General features: G+C 35.3%; 2 protein-coding genes across 6 annotated transcripts; both read right to left on the minus strand.

Moving 5' to 3' along the window:
* Positions 1–4,794: 4,794 nt before the first annotated feature.
* On the minus strand, positions 4,795–9,764 carry LOC121238876 (GATA transcription factor 11-like). Of its 2 annotated transcripts, none has more exons than XM_041135946.1 (3): positions 9,346–9,764; positions 7,662–7,921; positions 4,795–5,631 (listed from the first exon to the last, which is right to left on the minus strand). In XM_041135946.1, the coding sequence occupies exons 2-3, from the start codon at positions 7,908–7,910 to the stop codon at positions 4,945–4,947; spliced, it is 936 nt and encodes a 311-aa protein (XP_040991880.1). In that variant the 5' UTR covers positions 7,911–7,921; positions 9,346–9,764; the 3' UTR covers positions 4,795–4,944. The 2 variants fall into 2 exon arrangements, with proteins under 2 accessions (XP_040991880.1, XP_040991879.1); XM_041135945.1 differs by having other exon boundaries at positions 7,662–7,917; positions 9,346–9,748.
* A 1,654-nt stretch (positions 9,765–11,418) lies between these two features.
* Positions 11,419–26,050, minus strand: LOC121238874 (protein-tyrosine sulfotransferase-like). Of its 4 annotated transcripts, XR_005935193.1 has the most exons (14): positions 25,673–26,050; positions 25,131–25,216; positions 24,515–24,692; positions 24,347–24,418; positions 23,130–23,418; positions 22,118–22,258; positions 21,744–21,848; positions 21,485–21,632; positions 15,972–16,021; positions 15,807–15,875; positions 15,609–15,728; positions 14,118–14,252; positions 12,396–12,509; positions 11,931–12,069 (listed from the first exon to the last, which is right to left on the minus strand). XR_005935193.1 is itself a non-coding variant. In XM_041135942.1 (13 exons), the coding sequence occupies exons 2-13, from the start codon at positions 25,186–25,188 to the stop codon at positions 11,941–11,943; spliced, it is 1,494 nt and encodes a 497-aa protein (XP_040991876.1). In that variant the 5' UTR covers positions 25,189–25,216; positions 25,673–26,050; the 3' UTR covers positions 11,419–11,940. The 4 variants fall into 4 exon arrangements, 3 of the variants coding, with proteins under 3 accessions (XP_040991876.1, XP_040991878.1, XP_040991877.1); XM_041135942.1 differs by lacking the exon at positions 12,396–12,509 and having other exon boundaries at positions 11,419–12,069; XM_041135944.1 differs by lacking the exons at positions 12,396–12,509; positions 25,673–26,050 and adding an exon at positions 25,465–25,614 and having other exon boundaries at positions 11,419–12,069.
* Positions 26,051–27,167: the final 1,117 nt, after the last annotated feature.

The raw sequence follows: 27,167 nt of genomic DNA on the forward strand, positions 1-27,167 counted from the left end.
TCATCATTTAAAAACTTCTAGTTTTGATTTATACAGAAAATAAATGATATTTACAATTTTTTAATATACAAATACTGTTTAATTCTTTTGTTTTAAAAAAATACGAGATACATATTAAAAAAATATATACATTTTAAAATTATATTTAACATTATTCTATTACTCTATACGTAATAATCGAGGCCACATCATCATTTTTTTTTTTTTCCTTGAATTTCTTTTGACTGCTGGAGACAACCTGGCAGCTCGTGGTTGTACAGGTTGACCCAGGGGTGACCTGGCGGACCGGTTCCACGTGTTAGCATCACAAGGGGATGATAGGCGTTCTCGGGAAATCTCTGACGGACGGGTCGAGCTGTGTTTGAGTCGTTCCGTGTGGGCAAGATCTGAAACCACGTGTACGTGTTTGATGGACGTCATGTGAAGCCTTGAAGGAGGACAAACAATTTAAAAAAACATAAAGCAAAAGGCAAGATGCGTTTTCTGGGCCACGTTAACGCGACACGGCCACCTGGTTTTGATTTTTTTTTTCTTTTTTTTTAAATAATAATAATTCAAGATATATTGGAATTTAATATGAAGTTTGGCCCCTTTAAAATTTAAGAGTTAGTAATTGAAATGCGTAATTATATCTGATAAAAGTTTTAAGATTATTTTTTCGAGAAATGATATTTACAGTATTTACGTTATACATTTCTTTTCCTTTTTTAAATAAGTTATCTAGAACTCACATGAAAAAATATTTTTTTAATAATAAATTTCACTTTTTTTTTTCAAAAAAAATACGCGAATACTTACACATCTTAAAATTATATCAAACATTACTCTTCTTTTTACCTCATGTTTTGACCGCTTGTGTCAATACAATTTAAGAAAGACCGTTTAAGAGAGCCATATGTTTTTTAATAGGGTATTCAAAAATAAAGTTCTGATTAATTTTGAGTTTACGTAAACTTTTGGCAAGAGGATTTTTACGTGGGCATGTCAAATAATTCTAGAAAATATTCTATTATATTGATAGTCTCAACATTGTGAATGTGAATTACTGTGGCATTATTTTACCCCCTAGCAATCCCAAAGGTAGGAGTGTAAAAAACCTGTTTAAACCGGTCGGGACCAATGCAGACCGGCTGTCGGAGTATAAAATAGACTGAAATCGACAGAGAACCAGTCGGCCGAGAGTAGAAATAAGTTGAAACTAATATTAGCCGGTTCGGTTCTAGTTTGAACCAGGTTCAATCTAATGAACCGGCCAATTATATATATATATATTTTAGAAAAAAAAAATTAGAATGAGACCACGTCTTTTGATTTAATATACTAAACAATGTAGTTTCAATTTAGGATTTAATACCTCATCTTCCCTTCTTTTTCTTTCCCGATTCTCTCTCTCTCATGCAGTGGCATATATATATATGTATATATATATATATCTTCACCATTTGTTGCGCATCTCTCTTTCTCTCTCTCTTTCTCTCATCACATGGTCGCAACTCGTACTTCCATTTCTGAGTTTCGAACCATTCACGACATCGAAAGGACACCAATGACCGATTGAGATCATGTCGAAACCGGCATCACCGATTTTATCCATACACAATAGTCTTCAATTCGATTTCAGTTTTGGACCGAAACCAAACTAAAATAATCGGTTTTTACCCTTACCCGAAGGGGGTGGATGGATGTTAGGAGAAATGATATTTAAAGTCGTGAAATACGTTAGCGTTGTGTAATCTCTTTGAAAAAAATGAGTAATTATGAGACCCACGTAAAATAATAATAATAATAATAATAATAATAATAATAATAGTGGACTCCACTATTTTTCAAAGCGATTACGCGGCGCTTGTGCATTTTACGACTGTATGTAGCATTACTTTGGATGTCCAGGATTATTTGGAAACAATTCTCATTTCATTCAATCTCATCTTATCTCATCCTATTTCATTTCCTTTCTAAATATCATTTAAATACAAATACTTTCAAAATAATCATTACAATTTTTTCAAACTAATTATTATAACTTTCTCAAAATTTCAAAAAAAAAAATTTAACTTTTTCAAATCCTAAAAATTTATATTAAAAAATTATATTATAACAATATTTTAATTTTATAATATATTTATTCAATTTTTTCTCTCTCATTTCTCAAAAAAATTATTCTTATCTACCACTATTCACTATCTCACACTCCACAACATATGAAAATCACCCCACACCCCATGAAAACCACCCCTACTTCCTATGAAAAAAAACATAGGTGTGGATTGTAAAAATAAATATTGACTGATGCATAGAATTTTTCTTTTCCAAAACAATAAATATTTAACTCAAAGAAAAATGTTTGGTCCACTGAGAGATGGTCCTGAGACATTTTTTCATTTTTTTTTCTTTTTTCTTTTTTGTATTTAGTGATTAAACAAGTATTTTCAAATGATATTATAAATTTTTTAAAAATCTTTAAAGATATAAATATGAAAAAAGGCCAAATGGCCTTGTGAGGACAAATGGTAGAATTTGTCATTAACTATAGCACCATCATAGTTCAAATTATCTTATTACTATTCATAAATCATTTTAATATCATTAACAAACCATTTTAATACTATTTACAAAATTTTTATCTCATCTCATCTCATCTCATCTCATCTCCTAAAAGTTCCATCTCTTGACCGATCTAACAGAAAGGATGGTCTCCTAACGGAAGACCCTGAAACCTTAGAAACCATACAAATCGGTAACTGCATAAAACAGTAGCATCATCAAGAATGTCACAAAATTGAAGTACATTAGCACCATAGACACATTTAAAGTTTTGCACTGGTGTCGTGAAAATCTTTGCATAATTCTTTGTGCAGATACAATACTAGCTGATAACATATCAATGAATGAAAATAATTTCTGTTTTTTTTTTTAAACAAAATACAAATTGGGACCATTTAATTAAATTTATTCAATTAAAGAGAGAGAACGTGTGTGTCTGTCTGAGGCGTGCTAGCTAGGCAGAATGGTGGGCATTGATCAGAACAGCTAGTAGTGGTTGGCGGAGGGAGTAGTGAAGTGGGCAATGGTAGAATGGTCACAGCAAGATGGAGTTCTTAATGAATAGAGAAATGATAGAGCCACCGAATTTTTGTATACCTGTTTTGTATCGATTTTTTTAAAATTATTTTTCTATTATTATTTTTACTTAATAATTAATAAATTTTTTAATAAGTTTTTAAATTTTGTTTTATTTTTAAAAATATTTAAAATGATTTAAAAAATCTTTTTTTTAAAAAAAAAAGAAAAAGAAAGCAAATGACAAAAAAATTTACATTATTCGGTACCGAATCTTCGGAAGGAGTAGCACGGCCCGAATGAATATAACACTACTTGTAGAGCACGTGAACAGCCTGGTCTGGTCTCTCTGCCCAACTTCTAAACGAGGATGCTCAGTCGACCTTTGCTTTGTCTTTGGGCTTGGTTTTGGTTTTGAAGGAGGTCCGAACAATGGTCCTGAGCAAAGCCCGTTACTGAAAGCCTCCCCGTCGGTCCTACTTTTTGTTACTAAACTTTAAAGGAACTCATTTTTAACTTGGATTTAGTTTGGATGTTGAGATGTGATAAAATAATATTAAAATTTATAAATAATAATAAAATAATTTATAAATAATAGTAAAATAGTTTGAATTAAAATATTTTATGGAGTTTTGAGAAAAAAGAAAAAAAATTAAATAAAAAAATTATAAAGTAAAAAATATTATTAGAATATAATTTTTTAATATAATTTTTGTTTTGAGATTTGAAAAAATTGAATTATTTTTTGTGTTTTTTTTTTTTAAATTTGAAAGAGTTGTAATGATTAGACAATGATTAAATCAAGACTTGAAAAAACGGAATCCTGTTTGAAATCAGGTAAGAACCGATTTAATGAATAGAGCGATTCATGACAATTTTGAATAGGTTATTTCAATGTTGATAAAAAAAGTATTAAAAATCATATATAATGCAATTCAACCATTTTATATCATGTATTTAAACTCATTGATCACATTTTTTTTCCCAGATACAAAGAAGATAAAGATCATTAAGTTATAAGCACATGACAAATATAGTATTTTACGCACAATTCCAAATTTAATATAAAATACTTATTTATCTCCTAATTTTTTCGTTCAACTAAAGAAAATAAAGAACTACATGTTTTATCTTTTAAACTTCACAATTCTTATTTAATAGAATGATGAAAAACTTAATATATGTTTAGTTCTATTATATTTTTGTACAAGAAATTTTTTAAAAAAAAAAAAACTCAGTTGTTAAAAAATATGAAAATAAAGACAGTTTTGAATCAATTAGAATCGGGTCAAATCAGTCTAAAATTAGTTATAATTGATCAGGTCAAATCGGTCTAAAATTAGTTATAATCGGTCTAAATCGATTGATTGAAGCAATTTAAAGAACGAATCGAAAAACTCACTAAAATCAGTTTTATTTTTTACCGATTCAAATTGGCTTGAATCAAATCGTTTTTTTCAGCTTTAGATTAGATAAAAAAGTTAAAAATTTGAAATTAAAAATATTTGTATTTGCATAATGTGAATATTGAAATGATATGGCATGAAAGGAGAACATCTTGCAATCGAAACGGGCCTTAGGTAGGCCTTCTGGCTTTAACAATGGAGAAAGCGTTCAGCGCCGACAACGGCATCATCACTATCACCAATCCTGCTCTGAACGCCCTCCAGTTCTCCACCCCTATTTCATTGTTTCTGTCAGTCTTATCTTTTCCCCATCCAAAAACATATGCCATCCAGGAACTCCTACCTCTTATTCCATTAATGTACAGAAAACAAATTAACCAATACAATATAAAAACAGCTAAAGTGAAACACAGAACAAAATAGCTCCCAACTAGGGAGTGTTTTTCTACATTTCCAATATAACCTAACAAATTCCTATTCAATTTTCCATCTCTGCCATTCTTGTCCCCGTACTAGCCTTGCTTCTCATCTCAACCACCTTCTTGTGAGAGTTAGAGTGCAATGACTCAACGAAGGTGGGACTTGCCATGGGACGGTACTCCGGAAAGAGGCGTCCAGACCTGTAACGAACGCCACATGCATTGCAAAGGGTCTTCGGTCCCATTGGCCCCTCCCGCCATTGTGGGGTCTTTGTCACCTCGCAGTGCATGCATTTTCTAGTAGTAGAACCTGGTCCCTGCGAGGAAAAACTCCTCGTCTCTGTGGCACCTGAGAGCACTGCCATGTTCTTTTCCTTCCTCATTTTTCTTTTCCAATGATTTGATACTGCCTCAGTAACATTGGTTTCTGAAGCTGATTCAAAATCAGCTGGAGGATTGGATATTTTGGGAGCGGAGGAAACACGAGGAATCATGAATCCCAGATTGAAGTTTGGTCGGCATGTACGCTTGCTTCTAGCACGCTTCACGGGAATGATAATTTTTAGGTCGATGGTTGTGGGATTTTCAACTGAGCAAGAACTGCTGCTTTCAAGAACAGAAATGGGACTGGAGGTTTGGAAGACACGCAAACCTTTGCCATTAGAAGAAGATTTGTGCAGATCACTTCCACTGGAGGTGACTGCAGCAGTGACTGGCAGCTCCTTTACTGGAGAAGTTTCGTCATGCTGAAGGCCAGATTAACAAACAAAAGATAAGATTACAGGAATAACATTGTTACATATGCCAAGAAACAGGCTATATTAACAAATGCATGTTTAAAATCCCCACATCAACTTAAGAACAAAATATATACGAGAAAAGGAAACTACTATCTTGTTCCGTCTAAGAAATGCATGCAAATTGAATATGATGGCATACATTGAGATTTGTAATCAGCAGTTTTATCAACTGTATGAAGCAATACGACACTAAATGGAAATGAATGCAAATTCATAACCAACTGTTATATCAAAGAAGCGGGTTATGCACTGTACACCCCTTCTAAATGCATGTAGAACTGATAAACTGTTGAAGTCCACTTGTTTAATTGGTTCATCGTAACGGTCTCACAATTTCTCTTGGGAACATCATAACAAAAATAATGATAGCCTTCCCACTTGATGACAACCTGTTTACAACTTAGATAATAAAAAAATTAACAAAAAAATGATATAAAAAATATCTTATAATTTTACAAAATAATTTTATTGTCTCGGTTGTAAACTGGTTGTTAACTAGTTGAAAGGATATCATTGTCCAAGTAATCTTGGGTAAAATTACTTTTGTTAGGTATAAACTAAAAAGCCTCAATCGTCAGTCAGTGTCAGTCACATTAGTGAGGGAACTGTACACTTCTGTGCATCTCCCATATCCATTTTGCACCAGTTCTATGTAGAACCGGACAGTTACAACATACTCTTGCTTTGAACACTACATTGCCTATTTTCTTTCCTAAATTAAATCAATACTAATTTAGTATAACTTCCAAAACACGAGTCATAAATATTTTTTCATATATGTATTTACTCTTCCACAATCATTTCAAGTGCGAACCTTTTTTTAATGGTTTAACTTAGGCATACACAACTGAGTCTTAAACCCATGAACGCAACCACTTTCTCATAGAGGAAGTGACAGTTGAACTGAAACTCACCAGAAAAGAAAAGGTGTGGTCCCCATTGAACGTCTAATTTTTTTACCTTTATTGTTGGTTGAGTTGCAAGAAACATGACAATGGTGCATTGACTTTTAATCTTCCATTTATTAACGGAGGACTAAACCTAGGCCCCCATCTGAATGGCCAAATGCAGTTCAATCATTTGACTAGAGGCATATCAAATTATGCATATTTTTGCATCCAACAAGTAAAAATGTGCAGAACAATCTTCCATTTAAACTCCACTTTATTTAAATTACTGTAGTGCATGAAATATGGATGGGTACACAAAGAAAAGACAAAAAGTACATAAAAAATGGAATCTCAACATCCACATACGCTCTGGCACAATGGACTTACACAGTTCACCTTCGTTCCCCTTAATTTTAATTCTGTTTGATATTTAACTAGTGTAAAACTGAGCAATTGGCTACGTACACAAAGGGGATAATGACTGCAATTTTCAACAGAAACAACTCCAGAGGACTTTGTGTACCAAAAAAACAAAAACAAGTGTCTATAAAAGAAGGTACAGTATTACACGTCAGTATCCCACCCAAACCACAGTCGTATCAATAAGTCCCAATAAACAAGGATTTTTTCCGTAAGTGATCAAAGGTTTTTTTTATTATTATTGTAAATGACTAAAGAAAATAAGTTATTAAAAAGAACTCAAAAGGATTAGTCTGAGTACACAGAAAGTATACACGAGGAAACGAGACATTTTTTGAGCAACCAACAAGCAAAGAGTTAACATTAATCATGCTTGAGTTCTTCCATTTCAGTTTACAACTGTAAAGTTCCTATTATATTTCAGCGCAATCAACTTAAAAAGTTTAATCTGAACTTAAAAGGCGGGGGAGGCTACACATTTACCAATAGTATTTAACAACAGATTACAACTTGAGTTCCCTATACTGAGTTACTGCAAGGAATTTTTGAGTAACTTTAGTACTACTACCACATCAAAACAAAAGCTAAAGTATTGGATATCTTATAAAAGCCAATACTGGAGGCTGAAAATACATAATTAAATAATATGTATTGGGAAAAACTCACCGGAGCAGATAGACTTTCAGGACATTTTGAAGCATCAACGCAATTTTTACCAGAAAACCCAGGTGCTAAACCTGCCAAAACATCCATTGACGGTGGATCAAGCCATTCTAATTTAGCACTCCAATCTTCTCCCATATTTCCTTCCACATCTTCCAACGGGAAATCGAAGAACTTGATGATGTCATCCAAGCATTCATCAGAAACGCCATTGAAATTCTCGTTCAATAGGGAAGACCCGTTCATTTTCATAAATACTCTGCCTTTCATATTATCACAGTGCATAAGAACAACAAAGAGAGCAACGTTATTCGATTTCATTTGCTTAGTCCGCTACATGAAACACTACATTTATACTCGTAAACACGCTACATGCACAAAACGCTGACTAAAATAGTTTATTGTTAAAGACTCAACCATTGATCCAAAAGTTCTAAAACTATTGGATACTAATTTGGTTAAACTTTTAACCTTCAAAATCATAACATTCAACCACGCTTCCGAATCCGACATCCACGGCGGCCTACTCTATCGACACTGACTCGGTGGTAGACCTTTCCCTTTTGGCCGCTTCACTCATCTATCAGTATTCAATGACTTAACACTATACACATACATGATATCAAAGCATTTTAATCCATCCTATAGGTCGCCCATTCCATGACTTGAACCCATGACATAATCCATGCTCTAATACCAATTATTAAAAGACCCAACCATTAATCCAAAAGCCGTAGGACTGTTAGATACTAATTTGGTTAAACCTTTAACCTTTAAGATCATAACATTTACCTTCGACAATACAAAATTGCCCAAAAAGTCCCCAAAAAAGGAAAAGGTTATCTTGTGGGTTTGAGAATTCCGTTAAAAATTTCTCGAGGTCTAAAACTCTCAGTCAGGTACTTACTCAGAAAAGGAATCGTGGAGAAAAATAGAATCTGAGAATATTATCATATTTATTAATTTGCCAACTACAACCAAAACTGGAAACAAGGACACATTTCCACGTAATCCTCCGGAAAACCAGGTAAGTCTTCAATTTAGCAACGTTGACTAAATTTTATAATTTTGTTCTACGGAATGAGCGTTATCGTGGCAAAGTAACCGGTAGTAAAATATAATAATTTCCAATAACAGCAACATAAATAAAAGTAATACGCATTTTTCTAAAATTAAATTACAACTTTAGGCCTAGTTTATTTTCACGACTTTTAAACTCCGCTAATCTCATATAATTATTATAATTTTTTTAAATTCTTACATAAAATAAAATAAACAATTTAATTTTTTCAAATAATAATAAAAAATAATATTAAAAAAATATATTCTAACCGTATTTTATTTTAATGTTAACTCATCCTCTCGCCTAATCTGCCAAAACAAACGAGCTAAAAAGTGTATCATAGGCCGTTTGGGATGTGAAAAAATGGAGTGCAATGATTCAAAACGAAAACCTTCTTTAATTCTTAGATTTATAGTTTTTTTTTTCTCGGACTCAAACCTGCATTTGATTCAATTTCTCACGGACCAAACAGAGAATAATATCTTGGAAAAAAGGCTAACATTTGCTCCACTTTCTCTCGGACCAAACAGAAGGAAAGTGAAAAGGCAAGAATGCAAACCAAGAAAAAAGTTGGAACAAAATGCAAGCAAATGGAGGGGGAAGGGGTCGAAGACGGAATCAAACCTGTAAGAATTCCTAAATTGAAAGCGAGCCCATGAAATGAGGAGACGTCAGGAGAGAAGACGAGAGAGAGAGAGAACCGAGGATTGGAGCTCCGGCATTCTCTACTTTTTACACTTCACCTAAATGTGGGATGAGAGGAAGGAAAGGAGAGCGTATTTCTCTGGAGACCGGACGTTGCCGACATTGCTGAGCGAGTTGACAAGTTGCAGAGAGAGAGAGAGAGAGAGAGGATGGGATTGATTCCACGGAATCAATCAGCGTGAGGATGTCCGAAAGAGAGCGAGAGATTTGGATTTGGAAATGGAATTGGAAATGGAGGTATTTTTAGGTTTATGAAGAGGAGTAAAGTTTGAATGGAGGCGGCCTCATTAGGGTTCATGTGAGGTCTCTTTTCAATTATCCACATCTTCTTCCATAAATAAAATAAAAATATCTACGGTTTCCTTTCTCTAAAGAAGATAATTAATATTTATACATATATATTTATGGTTGTAGAAAATTTTCTATTCATAGATTTCTCTGTTTTTGCAATTGCTGCCTTCAATATATAATAATAAATTAATAATTGAATAAATAAATATAGTTTGTAGTATGCTTTCCTTTCATAATAATTAAATAAAATATAAAATTGTATCATGTCAATGCATGGATTCATTTCAATCAAAGACTGGGAATCAGAATCAACAGCTTGGACAACAGTCACTTCCTGTAGTCCTACAGGACATTACATATTAGATACACTGCATTTCACGTATTCTTTTCCAAAATGTTGAAAATATTTTTTTTAAAATGTACAACACTTGCATATTCTAGCACCGTAAATATTACCTATTATATATATATATATATACATATATTCTAAAATTAGGGTTTAGATTTCTCGAAAATAAAATATTATCTTTCAAATTTCCATATATTTTTACATGAAATATCCTGTCATTTTGGTATAAATTCTTCGGATTGAGTTCACTCATAATTTTCTTTTAAATTCTAGTGAATATAAGTCGTTTGAGTTGATTATGAATAAGGTAGCAAATCAAACAATAATTCTAATTTATTACGACATCAATGAATTATCATATTTAGATACAGAGTTAAAGTATGCTATTTTTTTTTTAAAAAAAATACATTATATTAAAAATAATTTGTTTTATGTAGATCACATATATATTTTTCAAAGAGAATGTGTGACTTGCACACCTAAGACTACACGAATCATATCCATTTTCTAATTATAGAGAATTGTAGAGATTGAATCATAGAGAGGTTATTATTATAAATAATATAAATGGAGTGGATGGGGGGCTGGGGAAGTGGAGAGGAGAGGACGTGGGTCTGAATAATTTAGAATCATTTGAACGCGGCGTGATTAGTGAGATCACCGACAGTTGCTACATGGCTTGAAATCATTCATTGATTAGTGGGACATTCACATGCTCCATAGTCATTTTGCTTGCCCTGCATTTTGGACCTTTCTTTCTTTTCTATTTTTTTTTTAATTTAATTCTTTTATGTTTTAAAAGAGATATTATTATTACTATTATTATTTTATTTGTGGACTTAAAAATTATGAGAAGTTTGTCTATTAGTTTGCTTTTTGCTAAGAATACAAAGTATAATGGATCGATACATTAAAGATCATTTTACTCTTAATCCAATCCTTCCTTTTGAGATACAAGATGATCAAAACATCTCATTTTTACAACCCTCTTAAGCAATCATTTCAATCATACCACTTCACTAAAACTACCATCTAGTTCACTTATAAACAACATATGCCTAGTTTGTATCCGTTTTATTTTAAATGAAAAATTCTTCTCATCAGTCACTATTCACCATCTCACACCCCATATCCAATGAAAAACACCCTCACATCCTATATAACTTTAGTTATAGATGTGAGATGTGTGACTAAATAGTGACTGATGTATAACATTCATCTTCTTAACTAATTGGAGTAGGCAACAGGCTACAGCAGACACCTTTAAAGAGAAATCATGGCCACGAGAAACCAATCAATTGGAGTAGGCAGAGCAGAGCAGATGCCTCAAACATATCAAGCAACTTCTCAAATAGATTGCGAACATAATGTCCTCTGATCTTATAATCAAAGAATTGACTTTTGACAGCTCCAAGATATGTTACATGTATTAATTCCATCCAACCCATAAGAAAACGGTTACCCAATATTAAAAAAAAAAGGTGAGGTACTAACCCTATATTCTGTCTTACGTCCAAGGTGCTCCTCCAAAGTCATCTAAAGGGTAAATATATAACAGCCGGAAACAGCCACAACACTCCAGCACGATTGTTGAAGTATGAACTGCTCACTTCACAGCATTGATAATTTACGAGGAAAACCCAACTGCATAAGTGCCTTGATCAATCATTTTCTGTGCAATACATCATGAGGGCAATGTTGAAAAGCAATATCATAAAACTTTCACATTGCACAAAATAATCGGTCCATGGTTGAGCTTCTACTATACGCGGCTTGGGCTCGAGCCGAGACACTAAAATGAAAACAACTACTCTATGGCATCTCTCGATTTTTGTAAGCCCTGCAACCCCCTACGATTTGTGATTGAATAACATTTATATCTTAATTTTGGATGTTCTTCTTCTTGAATTTACAAAAAGAAAGAAAAAGATCAGGGTTGTGGCCAATGCAAAGACTTTCCATAGCACAGCTCCATCCGAGTTGTTAAACATGCTATCCCACTTCTGCAATTTACAATATTACTAAATTAATCGACAATAGTAAGCATGCCACACGACCAAAGTGGTGGGCAGAAGTAACTTCTTCTCCACTACATCATGAAGTGATCTGAACATTATCAGGAACATTAAGTAAACAGATGGCAGCCAATGATACAAAAAGCAGTACCCATAACAAGTAGCTAGCTGCTAGAGAATGCAAACGATCTGATGTAGAGAGAACTTGAAGGATAAAATACTCAATTGGCAATCTCAACATGTTAACAGATCAAGCAACATGCGAAGATCGATATCACGATTGTGTATTACTGTTTTTTTCAAGAATATTTTACCTTAAGATGATAATTAAGAGCCCACAAAGATAGATGGGAATTTGCATAGAACTCGGACTCTGAATTTGACTCCGAGTCAGCCCTAACTCTGGCTTGGGTCGGCTCCTATCGAAGCTGGAGTCGAAGTTAATATTTTGAGTCATCAAAAAAGAAAAAAAAAAAGGGAAAGACCAGAGAAGAAATGCACCGAAGAGACCAAAAACAGAACAGACCATGAACCATCCAACGATAAGTGTGTCTATCCCCTCCCTCTGCCTCAAACAAAGGCATTCAATCGAAATTCAAAAACATCCACAAAGCACACAACCCACACCCACAAATAAAAACATAGGAGTTGACTTATGCGGGCATTTGCACCTCCAATTCTCTACTAGAAAAACAACAATAACATTGAAAGTGCTTTGAAGACAAAGTTTGACGGATTTGTCTTCAATATCCCCAAACCCAAAACCAAAGCAGAATTAAAAAAAAAAAAAAAAATTGACAGCTTTAAAAGAAATAAAATTCCCAAGAAAAGAATGTAAGAAAAGATTTTGAGCCTTGGCCCCTCTTCTCTCCTTTGCTGTCTTCTTCTTCGTCCTCCCGTTCTCCCTCATTGGCCTGGACTCTTTGGATTAAATTAATTCTGTTGTTAGAAATGGGTGGGCATGCAATTTTGAGAGACAACTGAGAGAGAGAGAGAGAGCGAGAGAGAGAGAGAGAAATGAAGTGAAATTAGGGTTAGGGCATAGGCAGAACAATGCTGTCTGGAAATGAGCAACATTAACATTTTTGTAAAAAAGTTTTTTGATAGGTAACGTTTTTGTAAAATCTAATGCCAATTTAGAGGGATATATGGTCTGATGGGGCTTGAACCTGGTGGCAACCTTTGGCTCATAAAACAAATGGTCTAACCAAATGAACTACAAACACCGCTTCTATAATTTATAAAATAAATAAATAAAAGACTCAAGACACCAACATTCAATTTAAAGAAGCTGGTTAGACTTGTCACTTTGTTAAGAATTCCAAAACCTCATCAATCTTCACCAATCATACACAAAGGAACTATTAGCTCTGGTGCTTCATTGGGTATTGGTAATGCATCAACCATACCAATCCACGTTTAAACATGCAAATGAAGTGTGTAGGATAATGAAGAACACCGCCACAAGCACCAGACAAGGCATTCAGTGGTTTGGCACCCCAACTCTGAATTTGGACAATTGTGAAAATGGAGTTTTGACTCTGAAAACTCCGACTCTGATTGGAACGAAATAAAATTGGAGCAGAATCAGCGCATGTGTAATTAGGATTCTAGAGTACTAAAACAAAATCTATAAAATGGTCCAAGCTACCACGATCCCTATACATTTCCCAATGATAGACAAGTTTAGTCAGCCAAGAAAAAAAAAAAACGAAATGCAAGTCCATTTAATGGCAATAAACTTTAAAAGCAGAACCATTTACAAATTATTGGTTGACCTTGTTGAAGTGAACTGAACACTACCAAACATTAATTGCCAAGGACAGATTTGAGATCTAACAAGCATTAAGCAATGAACTTTTTCTCCCAGGAATTATGGTTTCAGTTTTTGTAACAAACTTAACACAGAGTCGAATAGCAAACGTGTAACCACCAGTTGAAAGATATTCTGGTGCAATAATATCTTACAACACATCCCTGCCAAGCAAAATGTCATGGTCATAACTCATTAGTAAAAACCTGGACAGGAGGCTTACTATGGCAAAAAGCTTCTCCATTGTATGTTTGTGTTGCTTTGCAAAAATGTCTTGAGCATACTTGTAGAGCTCCAAATCAAGGCTGTTAAGTGATTTTATCTGCTGGAGAACCACTTCAGGAACGTGACGACGTCCCTGTAAAATTTGAAGGGTCAAAAGGTTAGAGCAATAGGGAAGGACAGAAAATTTTTAAAACCTAGCATGTTAGTGACAGCAACTCCCAACAGTGAGGTAGCAGGTAAAATTAATATATCTTACAGCATGGGCAATGAAGGTGTAAGCCTTGATACAAGGAGCATTCATACGAGAATTTAGAATTTTGATTAAAAATTTAAAATCCCCTCCCCCCTCTCTCCACATATATATTTATATATAGACTAAGTTTCAACTCAACTAAGTGATATGTAATATTCAATAATTTTTTTTATATAAGAAAGACATTTTTATTTATCATATGAAATAGGCGAAGTCCATGTACACAGGAAGTATACAAAAGAAACACATAATTATATTCTAGAAGCATAAAATGAAAACCAAACAAAAAGCAGCCTGGAGTAAAACAGCAGAAGTGACAAAATAGCAAAACCTACAAAATTTTGACAATATATAAACTGGCAAACTATCAAGAACATAAACAAATGGGCATAAATCTAACCCACTAGAATGAAAGTGAATTACTAAATTAGACTAACAAAGAATTTAAAATCTTTGGATGAGAGAGAAGGATAAATAAACACTATTACATTTGAGCTGAAATCTGACATTAAAGAGAAATTCAACATAGCCATGCTTTCCAAACAAAAATGTTTATAGAATCTTGTAGTTATATGGTGAAACTTGATCCTGATAAAATAATGACCAAAGTTTAGGAACTTCTATCTACTTTTTCTACCCAGCAACCAAACCCAAAGAAACATACACATAACACCTTAAAACTATGGAAAGGCATCTCACTTTCATTAGGCAATAAAAGGAAAGAGATAATGAGTGGGTAGCAGTAGAAAAATACAGTGACCATTCTGAAATATAAAATGTTTGTGTATGCATGTATTCAAGCAATCGAATCATAAATAATTCAACCAAATGACAAATGTTACAGCCCAGGGAGGCCCAAGCCACATATGAGCCTATACTCCAAAAGGACCAGTCAATAATACAATTGGAGCCCTATTGAAATCATTATAAAGAGTAAGAACTTCTCCTTCCCAAGCAAGGTGGGATCCTATATACCACCTACCTTTATCACTTATCATTCAATATGGGGTATCACAACAAATATTCAAAGTTTACTATTCACCAACTCTTCCATGACACAAACTCAAATTACAATTTTTATCTTTTAACTAACAAAAGAGGAATCCCTTATGGTAGCATAGAAGTAAAATAAGAACAATAAGAACAAGATAGGAATCATAACATACTATATGCTGATGGCTTGATGCTACATGCAGCAGTATATACATCATTGGCATCAAATAGACAAAAATATACCTCCTTTGAAAAGTTTGCAGGGGAGATTCTCTTCAAAGAAGCAGTGCGCCGGCGCCCTTGCTCCTTCCTTAGACTAGAGATGCAGACTTCATAAGCTTCCATAAGTTTTTCCACAGTCATCTAAGATAGTGAAGGAGATCTAAGTAAATGTGTAAATGATCACATCTTGGTTTGTGGATGGTATGCAAAGTAACTTACATTTTGTTTCATTGCTTCACCATTTTCAGTGGAAGCAACCTGACTTGCATTGTGGTCAACACTGCTATTCTGCATGCAAGAAAAATGCAGTAAGGAACCTACTGTAATTGCATTCCAACCACCACACATTTCACTAACAACAAGCAAGGGTCTTCTGCTGCTAACCTGGTGGACATCATTTTCAAGCTCAGAATCTGACAACAAAGAGCTCTGTTCTGCAGCACAAGAAGATAAACTTGACTAGTGCTATGTACAAAGTGATCTAAATCATAATCATGAAATAACATGATAAATTCAGCCATTTATGCATAATTCACTATACATGATTTTTCTTCTTTTTGATGAGTAATCAATAGGTTTTATTGATAGAAAGCAATAGGGTGTAGCCCAAGTACATAGGATGAATACAAGAGAAAACACCTATCTAGGATTTACAACGCATCTAGTCATAAAGTTTCAACTATAATAAGAGATAATAGCCACATTCTTCGAATAAGACCAAAATTTTCTAATTCAGACTGCAGACCAACATGAAATGCAAGACTCAATGGGTTAAAAGTTTGGACTGGATGTTTGTAAAAGAATACTAGTGCCACTTTCTGCTCTATATTTTTCTATTGAATTCAGCAGTGATTTTCAAACTAAGAAAGATGCTTGCCTGATGAGTGTAAAGTCTCCCAGATGTTCAAACTGAATGTGATATATTAAGGACACAAAATCTACCATAACTATACTTTTCCAAGTTTTTTTTTTTTTTTGTAAGTACTATACTCTTCTAAGTTAATACAAGAGCGGCATATCCCGCTTTGTGCTAATATGAAAATATTGGAACCCGATAGAAATTCTTCACATTCAAACGGAAAGAAGAGTAAAAGCAATATTACTGTTATCCAGAATACCAAAAGAAAAAGCTTCAGACTCCAAATTTGGGAATACAGATGTAACGGGCCTAGCATATTGAGCCCAGTAAACTGCAATCTATACCATGTTACAGCATCCACCAAAATCTTAAGCCATTAATTGGAGAGATAGCATGAGAAAAGAAAAAGAAAAGAAGAAGCATTTTAAGCTGTTAGATAGAGAGATCCAACTTCATGATATAAAGCCAAATCATAATCCAAAGCCAATCAATGCAGGACTCTCAAGCGCAATCTCCAAAAATTAACCCTCATGATCCAAAAAACAGAAAACACCCGTAGCATGAAACACTCCACAAGGAAAAGACATAAGAAAAAAATTCCAAAAGAAAATGAGCTCTAAAGAGTTTACAGATTAGAAAACCAGAAGACAAGTCTACAATGATAAGGAATAACTAAAAGAACAAATACTGAAGGCAAGTTTCATCAAGTTATATGAACTACTGAGCAACAAGTAGTGCTCAACAGATAACAATCAGCTAAGATTATCAACTTCTTTTGACCACCTCAAATCCTACAGCATGAGAATACAAGTAATGATGTAGCATACATTCAGAATGACAATGATAATGGACTTGCATTTCAGTCACTACAACATCATAAGCAAGTTGGCTTGAGAGGCCTTTTGAAGAGTTAGAAACTTAGAAATCTAGAAAATGGTATTTTGCATGGTGGGTGACAAAGCTCCAGGTCTAGATGGATACACTATGTTCATGCTTGCTAGGAAGTGGATAGAGATGACAACATGGGAGTCTTTCATGAGTTGCATGAAAGGGGAAGGCTCGAGTGAAGTCTCAAAGCAACTTTCATTGCTCTCATACCAAAAAAAAACCAGTTGCAGTTGATGTAGAAGATTTTTTTTTTTTTATGAATAAGAAAATTTTATTGAGATAAGTAACAAGGCAAAGCCATGTGTAGTTGAGGTAGTAGATTATCGTCCTATTAGTTTTGTGAATGGGATATACAAAATCCTCTCGAAGGTTTTGGCGAATTGAATAAGCACATTGATGAAGAAGATAATTTTGAAGCCCCAACATACCTTTGTAAGAGGTAGATAGATCCTTGATTTGGTCATCACTGCCAATGAATGCTTGGATAGTACACTTAGGTCAGGGGAGATGGGTCTATTTGCAAGCTTGATATGGATGAGGCTTATGACTGAGTCAATTGCAAATATTTGTTACACATGCTAGAGAGATGTGGTCTCGATGAGAAATGGTGCTCTTGCATTAAATGTAGTATCTCCACCTTATGCTTCTATCTTGATGAACAGCACACTAGTGGGCTTCTCTCCAAAAGCTCTCAAGGCTATAGAAAAGGTGATCCCTATCTCCATTAATTTTTGTTTTCTTAATGGAAGCTACTAAAATGATTTTAGGTATTGTGGAGGGTGGATTTCTCTCAAGATTTTCAATGGGGGAAGAAAGAGCTGGCATACTAAATATTTCTCCTCTTATTTGCAGGTGATACTCTCATATGTTGTGGGGCCAACCATGACGTTCAAGTGTTAAGAGCACTCTTACTTTGCTTTGAAGTTGTGCATGGATTAAAAGTGAATCTAGCATGTATGAATTAGTTCTGGGGAAAAATTGTCCCAAATGTGGAGAGCTTTGCTCTCATTATGGGGTGCAAACTTCGCCCTTGCCCATGAAATATCTCAATCTTGGGTACTTGCTTCATTCATGTCAAGTCTATTTGGGGCGAGCTCTTGAGAAAGATGGCTAGCTAGAAAAGGACGTACTTATCCAAAGGTGGCAGAGTCATGTTAATAAAAAGTACTTTCTCCAACTTGCCTACCTATTTCCTTTCATTGTTTCCCCTGTGGAGAGCTTTACTCTCATTATGGGGTGCAAGCTTCACCCTTGCACATGAAATATCTCAATCTTTGGGTACTTGCTTCATTCATGTCAAGTCTATTTGGGGCGAGCTGTTGAGAAAGATGGCTAGCTAGAAAAGGACGTACTTATCCAAAGGTGGCAGAGTCACGTTAATAAAAAGTACTTTCTCCAACTTGCCTACCTATTTCCTTTCATTGTTTCCCCTTCCACTACAATGGGATTTCTCATAGGGGGATGGCTTGCACTCCGATTCTAGAAGGTTGGGGAGTCCGAAATTTGGTGGTGTTCAACAGGGCTATTTTGGACAAATGGTTGTAGAGATACCAGCATGAAAGGGGGCATTATGGATGGCTGTTATAGAATAAAAATATGGGGGGACCTAGGGAGTAAGGGTGCTACCCGCCCTATACGAACAGGTAACCATCCATCCAGCACCACTTCCACACCTAGGCGGGGTGACCGTTAGCATCCGCTTGGCGGGCAGATAGATGCCACCAGTCCACCATCCGGCCACCCTGTCCGACAACACATTTTTCACAAAAAAAAATCCAAAAAAATCGCATATACATCATAACATCAGAAAAATTGCACAAAGCCAACAAATCGCATAGATCAGACCCATGGCCGCGGCCATGTCATAAAGATCTGTGCATAGATTTGAAGATATGCGGGCAGATCTTTATGGCCCACAATCGCGTCCATTGGTCATAAAACTCGCAGAACCCTTGGATCTTTAACTTACATATCCACGGTGTTGACCGTGGTCTTGAGTCGTAGAGACCCACTGCCATGCCATGGTCTTTTCATCATAGACTGTAGCTTGGCCATGACCCACAACAATAGAGAAAGAAGCCGGGCCAAGGGGAGGAAGAGAAGAAGTGATGAGAGGAGAGAAAGGAGAAAGAAGAGAAGAGAGAGGAGAAAGAAGAGAAGAGAGAAAGGAGAAAGAAGAGAAGAGAGAAGAGAAAGAAGCGGAGAGAAAGGAGAACATAAGAAATGAGAGAGGAGAGAAATTAGAGAAATGAGGGAGAGAAAGAGGTAGAGGGCACAATCTGCAAAATCGGGGAAGAAAAAGAAATATATACTTAGGGTATGAATCGCGAAATGACATCATTTTGGGGAGTTTATATAACTCCCCAAAACGACGTTGTTTCATTTAATTTTTTTAATGTATGTAATATTTACAGGGAAAACCTAGGTGGGGCAATGCCCCACCCGGCACCTGCCCCCATTTCTTCCCCTAGGCGCCCACCCGCCCCAAGTGAGGCCAGGTGCGAGTACCCGGCCCCCAACCCTACTAGGGAGGGTAATGCTTGAATGAGGTGAGAGGGTCACATAGGGTGGGGTTTTGGAAGCACATAAGAAGAGGTTGGTCACTTTCTCTAGATATACCCGCTTCGTGGTGGGTAATGGGTCCAATATATACTTTTGGCATGATCGATGGTGTGGTGTAAGGGACCTAAAGGAAGCCTTCCCAAGAATCTTCGAAATTACCTGGATGCAATAAGCCTCATTTCTATATCAGGAGGACTTATCTAGCTTATTTCCTCAACAGAATGTCATATTTCTTAGAGCCACATAAGTAGGGGAAGTCCACACACTTGGGAGTTCTTCAATCTTGTGTGCTCTAGTAGAGTGAGTGGGGGACACTGACAAAGATCTTTTCATGTCCTTCAAAGAATGGGAGATTCGCAGTCTGCTCATTCTATAAGTTTCTCATTATGCCAAACATAAATTCATTCCCATGGAAGAAAATCTGAAAGACTAAGGCTCCCTAACTGCTTTCTTTGCATGGATGACCTCCTTAAAGAAGATCCTCGTAATAGACAATCTCAAGAAATGTCGAATCATTATGGACTAGTGTTGTATGTGTAAAATGAGCGGGGAGTCCATTGATCACTCATTATTTCATTGAGAAGTTGCCACAACTCTATGTAAAGACTTCTTTACTGTGGGTTGGCTCGGGTGATGTCGAGAAGGGTGGTTAACTTTCTAGCAAGTTAGAGAGGCCTCCATGGGAATTCACAAATTGCAATAATTTGGAAGATGGTCCCTATTTGCTTATGGTGGGGTCTATGGAGGGAGGTGAATGGAAGGATCTTCAAGGATCGCGAGCAAACAATGGACGAGCTTAGAATATTTTTTGTTAATATTTTATTCCATTGATCAATTGTATATAGCTCTATAGAGCCAAAGGGGCTACGAGGATAGCCATCACTTTCTTGTTTATCTAGATAATCATGCATAGGTGTTGCTCTTGTATATGTCCTGTGTAAATGGGCTATGCCTTTTTCTCTCATCACTAAAGTTCTTCTTCACCGATAAAAAGCAAGTGTCCATACCCAAGACGAAAATGGAAAGCTGCATAAACCCAGAATGCAAAACAAAAATGTTGAAGGTGATTGTGAAGTTCTACGACCAAAAGAACTCTTTTAAAGTTCAAAACAGTTGTCATCCTCTAACCTATTTTCAGTTTGTCAATCCTCCTGTGCTCCGGTGCACAATACATTAAACTTAGAGAATTAGAATAAGTAGCTAAACTAAATGAAGTGGGGAAAGCAAAGGAAAGGAAAATCACTAAAATGAATGCATGGAAGTTATTAGCATGCACACATTCAGCCTTCTTCCTTGGGAAGCAGCAGCATAACAGAGAGGCCCTCTTTTTTTATAGGTAATCAAAAATTTTATTTTATTTTTATAGGTAGGTAATAAAAAATTTTATTAAATAGTGCAAACGCTTAGTCCGAGTACAAAGAAGCAGAATAGAGAGGCCCTTGCGATAAAAAATCATAATCATTCAAAATACCATCTTCAGAGAGAATCATGTTAACAAATTTATACACACCACCACCAAAAAGCCATAATGATATAATTTGACTTTTTGGATTTGCTCCTCACAAGTTTATTTTGCCACCATACTAACCTGAATTTTCATTAGCTACGTTCTCCATGCTCATGGCTGATGCTCTCTGCTGGGAAATCACCTGTGCACCAACCACATTTGCAAACATTGTTGCAGATTCTTTGTGCTCCTCAGTGAGACCGACATATAACATATTGTCCAACCTCTTCTGCAAGATTTACAAGTATCTACCATGATATGCAACGATAAGGAGAAAAATATCAGAAAAACAGCATAGAACTAGAGATTATTCACAGCCTATAGAACCTATGTGTCTCACCTTTGCAACTTGAAGCACATGTTCACCAAGAATCTTATACTTCTGTACACAATGGCGCACCTCATGTGATTCTGCTAGATAAGAGTTGTTTGTCAATCCTGCAACCTGTCAATTAAACATAAAAATTACAAAAATTTGACGATTTATAGCCACAGGGAACCAAAATCTAGGGGTTACTAGACTAATTCCTGGGAGCACAAATATATTGGTTGAAATGACTTTTTTTTGGGCTTAATCTGTTTGGTGCAGACTCATGGACAGACTAGTGCAAAAATGCTGAAAATACAAATCTCACCACAAATTTTGTTTTTCAGGAACAAAAAATGAAAGATACAAGAGCTCAGTATCACTAGTAAGACTATATGCTGAAGTACCTGGAAAGTGGCTCCATTGTGAACAATATCATGCGCTATAGGGGTGTTGATGTATTCATGCAATGGCATAAAAATCTCATTCATGTCATATGAACCACTGCTCTTAATGTCATCTGAGCCTCTTTGTCTTCTAGCATCTCTCTATCCAAAAGAGTAAAAATATATAATACATATGCAACGAGGAGAAATACTGTAAGAATAACAAATAATCGATAACTATACAGCAGTCCAAAGAACAACAATACAGTTCTGATCATCTTAGATCACAGCTTACAATGCCCATGTCTGATCAATGGATTGATTATCAAAGAGGGGTGGGGGGGCACACAGAGAGACAGAGAGAGAGAGAGAGAGAGAGAGAGACCTTAAAAGGGAGATTAATGTGAGATTAATATCAATACATGGGTAAGGTATCATGGATTTACCGAGGGTTATTTTGCATTATCCTATTCATATACCTTGGAGCCATATGGATTGCATTACTTTGTGAACACTTCTACAACATTTGATAGTCAAGATTTTGAATAACGGCCTATATTTAACTGAGAAGTCTTTGATACATGCATCACTGGGGGTCACAATTCATACTCACATTACTAGATACTTTCTTGAACTTATCAGGTTATCAACTTAACGAGCCAAAAAATATACCAATTTGGCTAACAGTACATGGTAAATAGCATCCCAATTTACTTACAAGAGAGAGAGAGAGAGAGCATTCCAATTGCTGAAATTCTCATCAGAAAATCTTGCCATAAAAAACTAGAAGATTTAAAAGGAAATGAGTAAATATTTTTATGCCTACTCCATAAAAGCATAAATTCAATTGAGTTTGGTGTTCTCACTGTCATTGATTGAAGCCTTTAGAAAGTAAAAATAAGTACTAAGTGGCAACAAAGAACATAAAGCAGTAAAGCGTAAAATGAAATTAAGCAAGACCCTGCAGTAGTTATATTAAGAAAATAACAAATGATGAATTTTGGAAAAAGGAAATAAAAAAAAAAAAACTCACCCGAGCAAAGAGATCTTCTCTCATCCATGGAACCAAATACTTCCATGGCCATATATCCAGCGTGCTAACTCCTCTCATCTTAGCCCGTAAACGCGCAGCCATTTGTGTTGCAGACGTTAAGTTAGGATGGACCAAAAATCTAGCAGCCACCTCAACTGAAAATTCATAAGTACTGAAAACACGGTCAACTGGATTCCTAAGTATTGTCACCACAGAAGTTCTATGATTGGGAAGTTTGGACATCATGCTATAGTCATCATGAGTAACCAACAACCTGCACTTTGGCTTGCTGCACAGGATACAAAGGAATACAATTCTGTAAGCAAAATAATTGGTGGATAACTGAAAATTGTAGTTCTATATAGTACAACTATTTGAGTCGCTTTGGTAAAAGTTATCTGTTTCATTACCAATATTTAGGAAGAACATAGTTGACAACACATTGAACTATTGAAAGCACCTAAGCAATAGGTTTAATGATTCCAAGAGGTAGAATAGAAATTCTGCTCCAAAGCATATACATCACATATGACAACATGCAGCACCATGGCACGTTAATGATCTTCCATATCGATCAAATACTTAAGAATATTTGTTAACTTTGTTTTCTTGGCCTTGAACTGATTTTATAATTCTTTTTTAACAGATTACAAAAGCGCACTTTTCTAAACTTTAAGCTCACACAAAAAGCACCAAGCACGCTTTTGTAAATGCACTTCCATTTTGTTAAGTGAAAGCGCTTTGCTCAAGTGCGCTTTTACCAACGCTGTTGAAGACTCCTCTCCTTCAAATTAATTTGTTTCCACAAAAAAAAAAAAAAAAAAAAAAAAAAAAAAAAAAAAAAAACACCACATTAGACTAAAATATTGAATTTTTGCACAAGAGTTGCTCAACTTTCCCCTTCTCTATATTGTGTCCCACCACCATTCTACAAGTTGTTGTAAACAAAAATCCTCCACAACTAAAGCTCTGCAATCTCACAATCATTCTAGCCTTTAAATCTTTCAACCGGCTCATCTATCAAGCCCATGTACCTATAGCTTAAATTTCTTTTTATAAGTAATGTACCTATAGCTTAATTATCAAACACAACTAACAGGAGTTGTTTGCCATTGAAGGCGCAACAATGGACTGAAAAGTAAATATTCAGACTAAGAACAGGTTGATAAGCAACACTTGTCCAGATTTTCTAATGATAACAAAAAGAAAGATGGTACCTCGGATCAAACCGGAGCTTATCATAAGAACGGGGGCATTCCAGAGATTTAGAGTACAACTTTTTCAAGAAGCTGCAGGAATAACATATGTCCAGAAGCAAAAATTAATATGCTGTTAGAAGGCAAGCGACCAACCTTTAGGTGATTTCATTATTGTATATGAATTACCAATGGAAATATGTTCTGCCTCCTGTTCTGGGGACATGGAGAAAAAACAGTAAATCCCGCAAGGTGTGTCTATCTTCTTTAACTTCTTCATCAAGGGAAGAAAATGCCCACTTTTGTACAACTCTTTCACAATGCCCAAAATCATTCTTGATGGGAGAGGCATTTGCAAGTATTGAAGCTGGTAAATGTTAGAAAAAACAGTCAAAAACCAGCAGAGAAGCGATAGCCAAGTGAAAAATAAAAACATGGAAAAAATTATTAAGGGAAATATAAAAACAAAGCATTTTTAAGCTACTAAAGATTAAGATATACATAAAGAAAAAGGAAACGCCTATAAATAGTAATAAGCCAAATTTTAAAATTCACTTGTGGATTAATTTCATCTTCAAACCATACCCACGAACATCACAAACATCCGTGCTAAAGGAATTACTTTGTAATCACAACTTTCTGAGCCTGGCATGCGAAATGAGTAAAGGATAGGGGGGAAAAAAATACACACACACACACTTCTTAGCATAAAGTTCCAGCAAAAGAATGATATAAGAAGCAGAGATTTAAAAAAAATAAGAAGAGGAAAAAAGGAATATTGGAATCGAATTGTGGCGATACATACCCAAACCCAGAAGCATCAGCAACATGGAGCATCTTAGAATACAAGTCACCCACCTCATCTTACTCCAACCGCTACCAACCAAAAAACTAAAGCCACAATGCCCATAATTAAAACAAATATTAAAACTTATCATAAATGAAAAGCTTGCATAAAAGAAAAACTTAAAGGAACAGTAACGTGAAGAGCTGATAAGACCAAAAGAAATATACATTTTCCCTCTAGAGAGAACTGGACCTCGAATTATTTTCCTTCCAAATAAACACAAGTTCGTAGTTTATTCGTAAAAAGAATCAAATAAGCAGAGAGAAATACGGAAAATTAAAAAAACACCGACCAGAAATTTTCGAGCTTATGAACCGGAAATGGGAAAAGCCGAGCATCGATTAATATAGATTCCACCAATGACCAAACGCACGGAAAACAAAACCCTTACAGAACCAAACGACAACGACAGAGCCGAAATTCAAACACGTAGACTCGAGGAACCGAGACAAGCATTAATCGCCAAAAAAAAGGAGGGAACAGAATTCGAATGGGCCTACCTGTACCGATTTTCGGGATCTCGTGCTCATAAATCCCCCAAGCTATGTTGGGGCTCAAACGGACACCCCTCGCGATCAATGGGGCCCCACCTGAACCCCCCGGCCTTTTCGAACCTTCCGGAGATCCTCTCTCAAAAGGTTCACAAGGCTTTAATTTTCTCGACAGCCAAACGGAGGTTTTCTCGTTTAGGGAAACGAAAACAAGCCCAGATTTTCTGGCCCTTCTCTATGGGGAACAGTCGGTTTTAGAAGTGCGGGGGTTTCGACATTGGAGCTGTTTATTATGAAAATGCGCCATTAACAACACGGAATCAGACGTGATTGCAATGATGCGAGGACCAAAAGGCATACTGCAGAAGACATAATGGCCCCTGCCAACGGGTCCCTTACTCAAATAATAATAATATTATTATTATAAAAAATTCAATCCTCTAGGAAAGGGAAAATGCTGGCCATCCCGTCTGGAGCTCCCGCCCTCCGGTTGTGATTTTTTTTTTTTAATTTTTTTTTAGTAATTAAGAAAATATTTTTAAATAATATTGTAAATTTTTTATTACCTTAAAAGATATTTAAAAGTGTTAACAAAATACACTTCGAATATATTAGCAGGAGCCCCAACTATAGCGTAGAGCCATCCTTAGTCAAGTAGAATTAATAAAATAATTATATAATATAATTTAATTTAAATAATAAATTTTAAATTTTATAAATTAGATGTTATGTTCTGTACATCGATTTAAAAATAAAATAATTATTATTTTTGTTATTATTATTATTATTATTATTGTTATAAGTTTAAAATAATTATATGATATAATTTGATTTGGATAATAAATTTTAAATTTTAAAAATCAAATCTTTTAAGTGATGTAGATATTGTGTTCTATATAATTACTTGAAAATAAAATAAATCTATTATTATTATTATAATTTATGCCATATTACCATCTTTATTACACACAAATGTACATTAAATAAATATTTGTCATCTATGTTAATGTTTCAAATCCGCACAGAATAAGGTATAGTGATGAAGTGAATACTTTTTTAATAAAGGAACTAGGATATGGGAGGTTGTGAGACCGGATTATAAATATCTTCTTGGCGGACTCAACAACCTCACTAAGCTGAAGGTAACAACGGTCTCTATCTTTAAGATGGCTCTTCACCTCGGTCAGTTTCTTCTCGGCCTCGACTTTTTCCCCTTTCGCTATGCTCAGTTTCATGCTTAGCTCTCGTCACCCATCTTCAAGAGAAACCAGGCAAGAGACATAATCGGACTTAGTTTTCGTTAACTCTTCAAGCTCTGTCTTCGCCTAATCAAGACTGGCGGCCAAGTTGTCTCGCTCTTTTAAGGCAACTTCTGTTTGAGTAGCCAGGTTATCTTGTTCTTTGATGAAGACTTCCATCTGGACGGCCAAATCATCCCGCTCTTTCACAGCCACTTCTACCTGGCTAAGGCGAGCAACCAAGTCATATCGCTTCTGCTCAACCT

Source organism: Juglans microcarpa x Juglans regia, chromosome 7D (assembly GCF_004785595.1).
Source record: "Juglans microcarpa x Juglans regia isolate MS1-56 chromosome 7D, Jm3101_v1.0, whole genome shotgun sequence".
NCBI lineage: Eukaryota > Viridiplantae > Streptophyta > Magnoliopsida > Fagales > Juglandaceae > Juglans > Juglans microcarpa x Juglans regia.

What these genes read in the sequence shown, in the direction of transcription:
- LOC121238876 (XM_041135946.1), bottom strand. Translation starts at nt 7,910, where the DNA reads ATGAAAATGAACGGGTCTTCCCTATTGAACGAGAATTTCAATGGCGTT. An exon ending in CTGAAAGTCTATCTGCTCCG is followed by an intron (nt 5,632 to 7,661) that starts GTGAGTTTTTCC and finishes TCTGGCCTTCAG; the next exon opens with CATGACGAAACTTCTCCAGT.
- LOC121238874 (XM_041135942.1), bottom strand. Translation starts at nt 25,188, where the DNA reads ATGAGGTGGGTGACTTGTATTCTAAGATGCTCCATGTTGCTGATGCTT. An exon ending in GCTGATGCTTCTGGGTTTGG is followed by an intron (nt 24,693 to 25,130) that starts GTATGTATCGCC and finishes AACATTTACCAG; the next exon opens with CTTCAATACTTGCAAATGCC. An exon ending in ATGTGCTTCAAGTTGCAAAG is followed by an intron (nt 21,633 to 21,743) that starts GTGAGACACATA and finishes TAAATCTTGCAG; the next exon opens with AAGAGGTTGGACAATATGTT.